A 12478-nucleotide genomic window follows, 5' to 3' on the forward strand; every position below is an offset into this window, starting at 1 on the left:
TTTTCCACATTGCCACCTCTCTGAACTTGGGATGCACCTTGCATCGACTGCGCTTTCGATCACTGTCAGCCAGGGGGCAGTCATGATATTCCTGTGGGAATACCTGCCACTGACACCTTAGTCAGGTAAGCCCCAAATGTGCATTTTAGACTTGGTGAAAATTAGGGACATAACAGCGGTGAGCAATAGAACAAGTAACCTCCAATTAGAACTAAGTAATTGTGGTTACGAAGCAGAATGTAATTACTATGAAAACATCATTCATTCATGCAAGATTTATTTCTTGAGTACCTATTATCCCCGGAAGCACTGTTCTGGGTGCTCTCGAAAAACTGCAGCTGACCTCAGTGAGCTTCCAGCCCCGGGGAAGGAAGGCAGACCCAGACACTGTCAGGCCTCTAATCTGGGAGAGGAGCACGCAGGCGGAGGTCAAACAGAGAGTGACAAAGCGCCATGAGAAAAAGCAGGAAGGTCGGCAGAGCAGAGGCTGAGAGAGTAGTGGGCAGATGATCAGGTTGGGGAGGAGGCAGAAGACCTTAGAGGAGATGGTAAGGACTTCAGAGTTTCATTCTAAATGTGATGGGAAACCAAGGGTTTTAAGTAGGGGAGTAACTTGGTCTGATTTATACTTAAAAGAGATGGCTCTAACTATGCTGTAACAGAAATGGACAAGAGCAGACAGAGGCCATTGGTGGGAGCCCATAGTACAGTGCCTATGTAGACTCGGGATCTGAAGATGACGGTGGTCTGGATCAATGGGGCAGAGAGGCGTGGAGAGCCAGGGTGGAATTCTGGGTGTAGTAAAAGGTAGAGCCCAGATCTCTGACTGGCTGGAAGCAGGGTGTGAGAAGATGGAGAGGCAGGACAACTCCCAAGGTTTTTGGTCTGAGCAAGACCTATGAATCGCCATTTACCAATTCGGGAAAGCCTGGGGGAGGAGCACTGGGGATGGGGGAGGACGGGAACGAAGAAGCCTACACCTAAGGGGAAGTGAGGGCAGCTAAATAAAAAAGCCCAGAGTTCGGGGCAGAGGGTGGGGCTGGGGCTACTGTGAGACCAGCAAATTCCTGGAGAGAGGGGCTGATTGCTGGTGACCCAAGCACAGAGAAAGCCTGAGCCTGATGTCGGAGCCCATGGGCACCCTATGCTGCCAGGTCCAGAAGATGAAGACTCAGCCAAGGAGACGGGAGAAATACTGGCCATGAGCTTAGAGTGAAAAGGGAGGACATGTAATTGTACATAAGATGTAAGAAATAAAATTATTAATCAATGTTTTAGTATATTCTTGCACATAAAAAGGATGTAAATCCTCCAACGCACAGCAGTAAAATGAAATCGAGGCCCTTCCATCTGTCATGGAAAACTGCCTCTTCTTATTACTACAGAAAAAAAGGAAGTGTAATAAGAGATCTGTCAGTTCCATAAACTAGGAACCAATTCTTCTGCGTGCTCTATGTCCAACCTCCTGCAGCAGCAGAGAGCTGGCTTTCTCCTCGTCTCCCTTTCCTTGAACCCTCTCTCCCTCCCCCTCCCTTTTTCAATCACTAGAGAAATTAATCCAATTTCCAACGGAAAATCCTGAAATTGCCCTGAGCAGACTAATAGCTACTTACTGGTAAAGCCTACTAAGATAAGCAAGGCAAGAGATTTCTACAACTTGGAATTCATAAAGTAAGATTTGTGTTACTAAAGTGTATTGAGGACTCCTAATTCATGTCCTACTGAGAAGCCCACCCACCATGCAATGCTTGATAATGCTGCAAAGCTCCTAATTAGAACTTTCCAATTTTCTGGGAAGGTTTATTAGTGCATCAACAATACCACCTTGAGATGGCAGAAGTTGTAAATTGCCATTCCTCCTTAATTTATAAACTACTGCCACTAAATTTCACCATGGCAATTTGCTTTGTATTGAGTTGTTAGATTAACAATACAGTAGAAAATAAAAGCACATTTGCGTAGGCAGTATTTTTGGTATAAAAATTTCCCCAAACTAGAAAATACATGGTTTTATTGATGTTATTCTCTTATATCCCGTTTTAAAAGGTGACACAGTCCCAGAATTTTTGCTTTTGTGGTGATGCTTCATAGAGCTGTGTCACCACTGAATATTTGTTATGAACCCCTTGTTCTAGGTTATAAAGTTAAGTGTAAAATAATTACCGGATTATTTCCAGATTTACAGAGTGCAGTGCTTCTTAAAACCATCCATTCATTTGTTAGCAACAGGCTTACGATAACCGTTCCATTTCTCATTCCCTGTAATCACTGAACAGTGTTTTTGACCAAACAGCAGAGAATAAGGTGGAGGAAGGGTTTCTAGCTGGGTTGGACAGTCAGAAGCATGGTAAACAGAAACTCATGTCTGTATATGCCTCATGAACTTTTAAGCCATTCATCTACCCTGATATTCACTTTCACTCCTGCCTAAAGACTTTAATAAACATTTTTAGTCCATTTTTGAGATGAAAAAGTCTATTACTGAACACTAAGTATTAGATAGGAAACATTAAAAACACAATTAAAGATGATGTCGACAGCCTTCAAAGTAGGGTCACCTCATTCAATTTCTGCGGTATCAAGGTAAGAAAGCTGGACATTCACTGGACCGATTACTTACATATAAAGAAAATCTATTTATATACAACACATGACTTTCCCTCCACCTCAACTTTAAGCGGTACGACGACGCACAATTATAAGAACCACTTTTATGAGCAGGGCCTACCAAGAAAACTATATTCTATTATTCAATGAATAAAATGCCCAAATGAGCCTTATCTCTAAGGACACACAATTCTAAACAGTTACATGTAGCAAATATTAAGGCCATGACCACAATTTTCTTGTGTTCTATTCCAACGGAGAGAACACCAAACTTGTTCACGTAGCATTCAAATGAATCTGCTCCTCCCACTGGCATACATACTCTTCTGTAAGTGACAGCCAAACAAATCAACACAGGATGTGTATGTAGCCAGGACTCCTCCTTTCCGGATACCAACAGAGGTTACTTTCAAACCCCGGTCTTCCCAGAGTCGGGTTAGCAACCAACAGGCTTCCTTGCCACCAGAATGCCAGGTCATGAAGGATAGGTGCATATTTTAAGTCAGAGGTGGGCAAACTCTTCCTGTAAAGGGCCAAACAGTCTCTGTTGCAAGTATTCAACAGCTCTGCTATTGTAGAACAAAAGCAGCCACACTGTATGAATGAATGCACATGGCTGTGTTCCAATAAAACTTTATTTATGGACGCTGAAATGTGAAATTCACGTAACTTTCACAGGTCACAAATATTCTGCTTTTGACTTTTTTTTTTTTAAAGATTTATTTTATTTATTTATTTGACAGAGACACACAGAGAGGGGAACACAAGCAGGGGGAGTGGGGAGTGGGAGTGGGAGAGGGAGAAGGCCTCCCGCTGGGCAGAGAGCCCAATTCAGGGCCTGATCCCAGGACCCCGGGATCATGACCTGAGCCGAAGGCAAACACTCGACGACTGAGCCACCCAGGCGCCCCACGCTTTTGACTTTTTTAATTATTAAAAAATATAAAAACCATTCTTTGCGCATGCACTGTACAAAAGGGCAGTGGGTCTTTCTGGCCTATAGGCCATAGTTTGTCAAGCCCCTGTTGTAAGCTTCTCTTGAAGTCTCTCTTGCAAGCTCTGGGCAGGTGAGGCCTACAAATCTAGTCGCTGAAGTTTATGAGCCTGACAAGTCAGCTTCATGTCTAATATGCCCATCAGGTTTTAGAGAATCCCATGTTTAAATGTGTATGTTCCTGGTGACAAACCCCTTAACCCTGGGTTAAGTCCAGGTGTCAAGAATCTGAGACGGCTGGTTCTAGGGTCTACTTAGGGTTTTAAGATCGCTTGAAACAAGACCAGCTTCCAAAAACCCAGCCTCCCTAGATGAAATGCTTCAGGTTTTCTTCCATGATCCTAGAATCAAGACTCTCATGGTCCTAGAGTCCTTCAGGAAGATTCTGAAACCACGGACTGCAAGCGGCCAAGGCAAAGGCTGCGGCTGGCCCTGTTCTTCGGTGTTTCCCGCACATGGCTGAAAGGCCGACAGACTTTAGAGCCATCTTTGTTTTCATGCTGCACCTGCTCTCTCCGTCCCAGAACAGCTCACTTCTCCACAGCCTTCTGCCAGCTCTTCAGGACTGGAAGGGGCTGGGGGGGTCGGGGTGGGGGGAGGGCTAGCGATTCCATAAGAGTAAGGTAACAAAGGGTCTGGAGTGTTTTGGTCCTTTCTTTTCAAGTGCGGAATCCTTCAAAAGGGCTACTGTTGAGGAGGGGGAAAGGCTGTACTCCCTCTTCTGGTTTTCCTGAAGCAGAGTCTGGGGTAGGAGGTTCACTGTAGGACTGGATTCCTATGGGGCCGAATAACAATTTCTAGATGGTGGGATCTGGACACTCCATAAAAACCCATTTAGTGTGAATTGGATCAAACTTTTGGAAGCTTTTTGGGACCCCAGTTGGAGATCTATAGGTTTACCCCAATAAGCCCTGCCATGGAAGCCTCCAGGGACACACAATGGCTGTCTGTGTGAAGAATGCAGGCTTCTCAGTTTATAAACCCTTCCAAACAATACTTACTGTTTTCTATGGTTGGGTCGTAGGAGTCAACAAACTGGCCTTCAACAAACTGAATCGTCAATGAGGATTTCCCTATAAAAGAGAGCAAAAGCTCAGTATGTATTGGCATATTAAAGTAACAAAAAATTTAATTCTACTATTTTACAAAAAAACCCATTCTAACAAGATGAAGAGACAGAAAGTACTGGGATCAGAACACATTCTTTTAATTAACTTCTGGGCAATTTTAAAAAGGGAAATAAATTTCATTAATCTGCTTTATACGAGAGCAATTTAAGCAATTAAGCTATTATGAATTAAACACTTTTGTCCCATTAACAAATATTACTGACCAACAAGCATATCACATATTCTGCTAAAGGTAAACAAACTCTGAAATAAGGTCTAAGTTAAGCTAATTTCCTCCGGTGTCCCTGAAATGTGGATATTAATTTTAATACAGAAATTAGTAAGACAGGATTTATTTCTTTGGGCTCTTTCATATATGGCTGTTAGAAATGTTACCAGGTACAGCTTTTAAAGAGGGGAACCTGAGAATACGTAACAGAAGTCTTTATTTAAAAAACTACTTGAGGGGCGCCTGGGTGGCTCAGTCATTAAGCATCTGCCTTTGGCTCAGGTCACGATCCCAGGCTTCTGGGATGGAGCCCCGTATCGGGTTCCTGCTCCGCGGGAAGCCTGCTTCTCCCTCTCCCACTCCCCCTGCTTGTGTTCCCTCTCTCGCTATGTCTCTCTCTGTCAAATAAAATCTTTAAAAAAATAAAAAACATAAAAAACTCCTTGAAGGTAGAAATCCTGTCTTCACCATTCCGTGTCAAAAGGCCTAGCGATGTCTGTCACACAGAAGACAATTAAGAAATGTTCTGGACTTCACAAAATCACTGCTAATAATTGAGCTGTGTGCTAAGAAATCAAGAGCCAGAGCCCTAAATTCTCACCCCTCCATTTGTTACCTATAATTTCTACTCAAGGACTTTAGACCAGGGGACTCTGTAAAGACAGTGCAAGAATAGTCCAGGAAATGACGGAAGCGGTCCCTCCCAATTTCACCCCAAACCCTTTCTTCTCTCGTACATTCTCAGAGCACATTTTTAAAAGATGCTATGGTTTTAAAATATTTAATTATCTGAGAGAGAGAGTGAGTGCACGCCATGAGCGAGCACAGCGGCTTGGGGGCGAGGGGCAGAGACAGAGGGAGAATCTCAAGCAGACTCCCTGCTGAGCGTGGAACCCCATGTGGGGCTCGATCTCACGGCCTTGAGATCATGACCCAAGCCGAAACCAGGAGTCGGCTGCTTAACGGACTGTGACGCCCAGGTACCTCAACATTTTATTTATAAGTAATCTCTACACCCGACGTGGGGCTTGACCCTCCTACCCTGAGATCAAGAGTCGCACGCTCTTCTGACGGAGCCAGCCAGGCGGCCCCTCAGAGCACTACGAATTTTAAACACGTGCTCCACACGCTTGCTGCGTCTCACTGAACTTCCATCTCAAAAGATCTTCGGGGAGAGAGGTTGTACCAGGAACCTTCTGCCCCTGGGGTTTAGGTTGTGCTTGCCCTCCTCCAGTCTGTGCAGAGGGTAGCTGATAGGTGGCATGTTTTCACAACAAAGGCAGGCCCTACATACTTAGAAATCAATGAATTAATAAACCAGTTTAAGAGTGGAAGCTGTGGGGAGACACCTAAAAAAGCCCCAAGTAGGCAGGCCTATTTTACTCCTCACGAGCAGTTAAACACACAAGCTCAAAGTATTTCTGGAATTATTAAAACCTGAAATCATTCTCTATACAAAGCAGCCTCCAAGAGCTTTTGACAATTACGTTACCTCCCTGCTTAAAATCCTCACTGCAATTCGAATAAATTCCCAACTCCTAACCAAGGCCCACAACACCAGGCCCTCCCTGCGCAGGCCCTGCTCTGCCTATCGCCCTAACCTCTCTATGCCACCGCCCCTCTGCCCAGACCCGCCCAGGCCCCACTCCCATCCCCCGTCCCTTTGTTTCAGCCATCTCCACAGATCTCCGCACATGACTCACTTTGTCATTATTCTGGTCTGGGATCAAATGTCCCTTCTCCAGAGAAACCTCCGCTAAGACCGCCCCATCTATGGTGGCGCCCAGTCCCTACCGGTCAAAGCGATCACTGCCATCCTGCTTTGTTTCTTTTTAGTGTCTGACGTTATCAGACCTCATCTCCAACTCATTAGCCCACCGAGACCAGTGTGGTGGCGGAGGCTCTGCAGACACTGTCATTTCCGAACACATGAATGAAATTAAAACTCACATGCCCTAAGGGCACTTTCATACACTCCAGATACTACAACACAAGATCTCAATCTTATATACATGCACGACCAGGAAACACAGTTCAACAGGAATTAAGAAACAGTTCTGTCGTATTTATCTGGTAGCCAACCACAGGCCTGCCTGTGCTCTACAGGATGCAGGGGTCATCCAGGAGCCCACACACTGCAAAGGGACTGTGTTCAAAAGAAACCACGTTATCTAAACTAGCTCATAAAGAGCATTTAGCTTAAAATACAGCAAAACTATTTTATGTGATGAAATAGCAAGGAAAAAACTATTAAGTTTAAGGAATAAGAAAATTCTTATTTACATTGAATGCTATGGCTTGAAGCAAAAGAAATTTAATTAAGAGAGAAAAAAGAGAGAAGAAACTTCTTTTGGGCTTCTGAAGAGTACTTCTAGGCACGCTGGTGGGCTTTTGAAACCCTTCTGTAGGCTACGGGGGGGTTTTCTGGCTTGTAAATGGACAGAGGGAAGGAAGAAAACAGACGGTAATTTTTTCTAGAGGTAAATGGGCAAGAGTTACAAGGGATTAAAAGGATTTTTACACATTTTCCAAAGCAGAACCGGATTAAAAATAGTGAAAGAAAGGGGTTAAGTATGGTGTACACGATAAGCTCCCCAAGAGGAGAGCAGGCACACACAGCTGGGTGTGACAGGCCGTGCCGCAGGAGTGGTGGGCGGGGACAAGAATCTCAGGAGTTATCACAGGAAATTGAAGAAAGTTACATTACATAAGATCCCGCATGAGATTAAGTACAACAATGGAGTTTTAGATAAACAAGTGGACCACGTTTTTAAAAATATAATTATTGGTACCTATCCAAAGAGTTCCCTGTTTGCATCATGAAGGGCAGAAAATATCTGGCAGGCTCAATTAACATTTGACTTGAAAAACGCAAAGAATCATTCCAGCACAAGCAGACAGTGTAGTCCAACCCAAAGCAGGATGCAGGGTGACGGCAAATCCTCGTCTTCACAAGTAACTGGGACACCTGAATTTAAAACCCTAGTCTGTAGGGAGCAAACTGCCTTTCTCAATCAGCTTGGTCCTGGGAGAAGGGGACTATCCATTAGCAGAGGCAGGACTGTAGAAAAGCCTGAGCCTCCCCTGGGTCTCTCCTCCCTGGTCCTCTCCCCTAAGGGAGATCGTTAATTATTTAAATTAAGAAGGGACAGGAAGACTACATTTGCTGACATGACACAGCGGGTTTTTTGCTGTTTCCATTAGAAAGCAGAATTATTAGACAACTAGTGTTGAAATTTTCATATTAATCTTAGTAAACAAATCCCACTGCTCATAATGTTCCCAGTCCTCGTTCCAGCAATTTCTGGCTTTCAGGGACATCGTTGTCCTCTGTAGCAGCAGGTTGGCTCTCAGGTCACGCTTCTGTGCAGTTCGCTTGCAGCCACCAGAGGCATCGTTGATGTACAAATGATGTTCTTGATCACCTTTAACGTTTTCCCCTCATTACAACGTCATACATTTACTTTGGCCTTTGCATTCATCAAACTCAGATTCTGAAACACTATAGTTACTTCCTGAAGATGTTTCATGTTCTCTCTCAGTAGGCTCATAAATTTGTACAACCTGAGGAGGACCTCAAATTCCAGATCAACTCTCTGGAGAAATGTTGAATGAAAACAATACAGAAGTGATTGGAAATAAACTGAAAGGCAGTGCATACCCAGATGTGTGTTATCAATACACAGAGAGGCACGGATTACTCCTTTTATGACAATAACGTCGTACTAAAAAGGTGTGAAAACAGTATGTCCCAACAGGCCACAACTACTTTCAAAATATTCTTCTGCCAGACTAAAGGCCACCTTAACTTTAAAAAAAATCCTACAGATCATTTTAAATAAGTTTCTTCTAAACTTCTACCAGGTAAACACAGCATTTATGTATTTCTTGCCAAGGATAATACGGCCAGTAAGTTTGTTCACCTGGTACTTTCACCACAGAAGATACACCTGCAAGGTTGTTGACCAAATTTCTCACACTTGTGATTACTGTGAAATAGGCATTGTATATAAAACATTTTAAGAGCTTTCAGATTAATTCTGAACCAGTTTTCATGATTATTCTCCCAAAAAAACCCACTACTTTTATATATTACGTCCATCTCTCCCTCCCAACCAGCATTCTATAGGAACAGCTGACACGTTACTTGTTCATTGGGAAGGAGTAGGTTTCAATCAACTAGTCTGTCAAGTCATTTGGCACAAGGGTCCACTGGGAACAATGTAATGTTATCTGGGACACAATCCATTCCGAGGACTGCTTTCCTTTACACCTCAAATTCTCAACATCACCTTACGGGACCCCGCTGTCCATATACATAAGCTAATAGTTTGGCTTCAAGGCTTCACTGGTATTGCCACTGATTATCTTCACGCCACCTCGCACGCATACCAAGAAACACTGGTTGGTCACCCCTCCCACACGACTTTACCTCCAACACCTGCAACCTCCCTCTTACCAACCATAAGCAGGACGGCATATTCTCCCAGCGTCCTTATTTTCTGACTCTATCCGGGACATCTCTGGAAGCAATGTTTTCAAACCAGGGGCTGTAACCCACCAGGTCATGAAATTAATATACTGAGCTATGATCAGCACTGTATTTTTTTTTTATTTTTTAAATAAAGATTTTTATTTATTTGAGAGAGAGAGTGAGCAGAGGGAGAAGCAGACTCCCTGCTGAGGAGAGCCTGATGTGATGCAGGGCTTGATCCCAGGGCTCTGAGATCATGACCTGAGCCGAAGGCAGATGCTTAGCTGACTGAGCCACCCAGGCGCCCCATCATCAGCACTGTTTTTAAAGAAAGACAACACCAGACTGGACTGCAAAGAATAAAGTTATTAAAATTCTTCTTTCAGTTATCAAACATTTATGACTGGGTCACAATGTAAAATGGGTTTCTCACTGCATGCTGCAGTCACAAAGGTCAGAAATATACTACTCTAAACGATACTATCCTGAATCTCCAATCTCCACCACGTTTCACTTCTTTGCCCATCACTTTAAGCCCCAAGATGAATCACTGTCCACTACTATCTTGTCTACCCTCCAATTTCCTTTCTCTGGGCTCCTTGAAAAACCCTCTGATGTTAATCTAATCATTTGCCTTTTGGTGAGCTTGTTGAGCTCAGCTGCAGAAAAATTCTGCAATCAGATCGGTTAACAACTATTCTCAACCTATGGTCTTTCCGCCTTCCCCCTGGCTGTCCCAAGGCCTTAGGAATCCTCCCTGGAGCCCCCTTTCCTCCGGCAGTAGTAGTGGAAATGTGGTCCCAAGAGCATCTCAGAGTAACCTATTACAAATGCAAATTAGTGAGCCCCAACCTAACCTCCCGAGGGTATTAACAAGCTCCACCCCCATTCAGCTGCACACTAAAGCTTAAGAAAGCACTGTCCTCAGGAAACAAATTCAAATTTAACTGATCACCCTAAGTCACACCTTGTCCACACCTTGAGTTCAGACTTCTGAGCCCAGAGCTGTGAGGTGATAAAGGTCTGTTGTTCCAGCCCCGCAACGTGCCATTTGTGTTGCTCTCTTGCAGCCGCCCCGGGAAATGAATACACTTCTCTTGCCTTTCGATTTTAAACAACTTTAATATGAAAGAATTCACATACTATATAATTTAACCACTTAAAGAGCAAAATTAAGTTTTTTAGCATATTGACAGGGCTGTGCCATCATCACCACAACCAATTTTAGAACATTTTCATGACTCCAAAAAAGGAACCCCATACCTGTCGGCCATCACTTCCATTCCCCTGGGTGCTCCCGAGCGCCCCCCCCCCGCAACCATTGAGCTCCTTTCTGTGTCTGTTACGCAAAATAACTCAAAAGGAACCCAATAAAAGAGGCAAAAGACTTGAACAGACACTTCACAAAAGATCTATGAATTACCAACAGGTAAATGAAAAGACGCTCAACCTCCTTAGTCACTGGGACAATTCAAATAAAACCCACAACCTACAGCATTAGCATGGCTGAAGTTAAAAAGTTTGAGGATAACTGAGCATCAGCGAGGATGGAACTCTCATTTGTTGCTGGTGGAAGTGTAAAATGGTACAAATGTATTGGGAAACAGTTTGGTAGTTTCCAACAAAATTATACACTTAACATATATGTAGCCTGTGCAACCCCATTCCTAGGTATTTACCAAAAAATGACTGCATGTCCACAAACACTTAAGAAATACTTCTCACAGCTTTATTCTTAGTAGTTAAATACTGGAAACAATCAACAGGTGATGGGAGAAACAGATCATGGCACAGCCATATGATAGAATACTCCTCAGCGATAAAAAGAAACTACTTACACATGTGACAACCGGATGAATCTCAAAAACATCACGCTTTCTGAAAGCAGCCAGACAAAAAGAGTATTTACTGTATGATTCTATTCATATGAAAACTGTAGAACAAGAAAAGCTAATCCCTGGTGACAGACAGCAGATCCATGCTTGCCTGGGAGTGGAGTGGGGGTGGGGTATAAGGGAACGTTTTGGGATGACAGAAATGTTTTGTATTTTGGAGTAATGGCTGCACAGGTGAATAAATCATCTATCAAAACTCATGTAACTTTACACTTAAAATGCGTACTTTATTATATGTAAATTATGCATCAATAAAAGTTGATTAAAAAAAGTATATTAAAAAAAGGAAGACATTTACTAGTTTTCACTAAGTGGAACAGGATGGTGATTAGCTATGTCACTGCGGGCAGTTTTCCTGAGTCTCTCTCCTTGTTTGTAAACTGGAGGTAATAACAGGACCTACCTTATAGATGGCTGTGAGGTCAAAATGAAAATACGCAGGGAATAGCTGGTATGTAATAAGTCCTCATTAAATGTCCCCATTAGTAGCAATACTGCTCTTAAGACTAAAATAATCAGCTTGGGAGAAAAATGCATTCAATAATTACATCTAATAAATTAATCTGTAATCTAAGAAAATGACAAATACTAACAACTACTTCAGCTAAAGCCTCAAAATAACATGACGGGGCACCTGGCTCGCTTAATTGGTGGAGCATGCGACTCTTGATCTTGGATCGTGAGTTTGAGCCCCACGTTGGGTGTAGCGATTACTTAAAAAAAATAACATGATAAAGAAATCAGTAAGTATAAAAATACACCCCCCCCAAGCAATAAATTACCAACTGCTTGGTCATCCACTGCTGCGTAACAAACCACCCCAAAACTCAGTGGCTAATACCAACAGCTATGTCATCTGTTCTCGAATTCTACAACCAAAGCTGGGCTCAGCTGGGCCCTCTGCTCATCTGGCAGTCACTCCCTGGGAGGGGGGTGGGGTGGCTAGCCTAAGCTGGGCCAGCTGGGCCTTCCACCCTCTACACGTCCTCCTCGCCTAGCATGCCCACATGTTAACTAATAGTTCCAGAGAACACTAAAGCAGAAGTTGCTGATTTCTTAAGGAGTAAAGTCTGGCACAGGCCCATCATTGTATCTGCAGCCTTCTGCTGATTCAAGAGTGTCACAGGGATAGGGCATGAATACCAGGAAGGTGTTTCTCTGGGAACCACC

The 12478-nt window shown here is 43.5% G+C and overlaps 1 protein-coding gene across 1 annotated transcript in view; it reads right to left on the reverse strand.

The window, feature by feature from the left end:
* Positions 1 to 12478, reverse strand: part of RHEB (Ras homolog, mTORC1 binding) — a 40134-nt gene that overhangs the window by 14442 nt on the left and 13214 nt on the right. The window contains exon 2 of the mRNA XM_025862124.2: positions 4603 to 4674. Within this exon, the coding sequence (XP_025717909.1) occupies positions 4603 to 4674 (72 nt within the window). The remainder of the gene's footprint in view (positions 1 to 4602; positions 4675 to 12478) is intronic.

This window comes from Callorhinus ursinus, unplaced genomic scaffold, assembly GCF_003265705.2.
Source record: "Callorhinus ursinus isolate GAN/ISIS: 27379988/994484 unplaced genomic scaffold, GSC_fseal_2.0 scaffold80, whole genome shotgun sequence".
Classification (NCBI taxonomy): domain Eukaryota; kingdom Metazoa; phylum Chordata; class Mammalia; order Carnivora; family Otariidae; genus Callorhinus; species Callorhinus ursinus.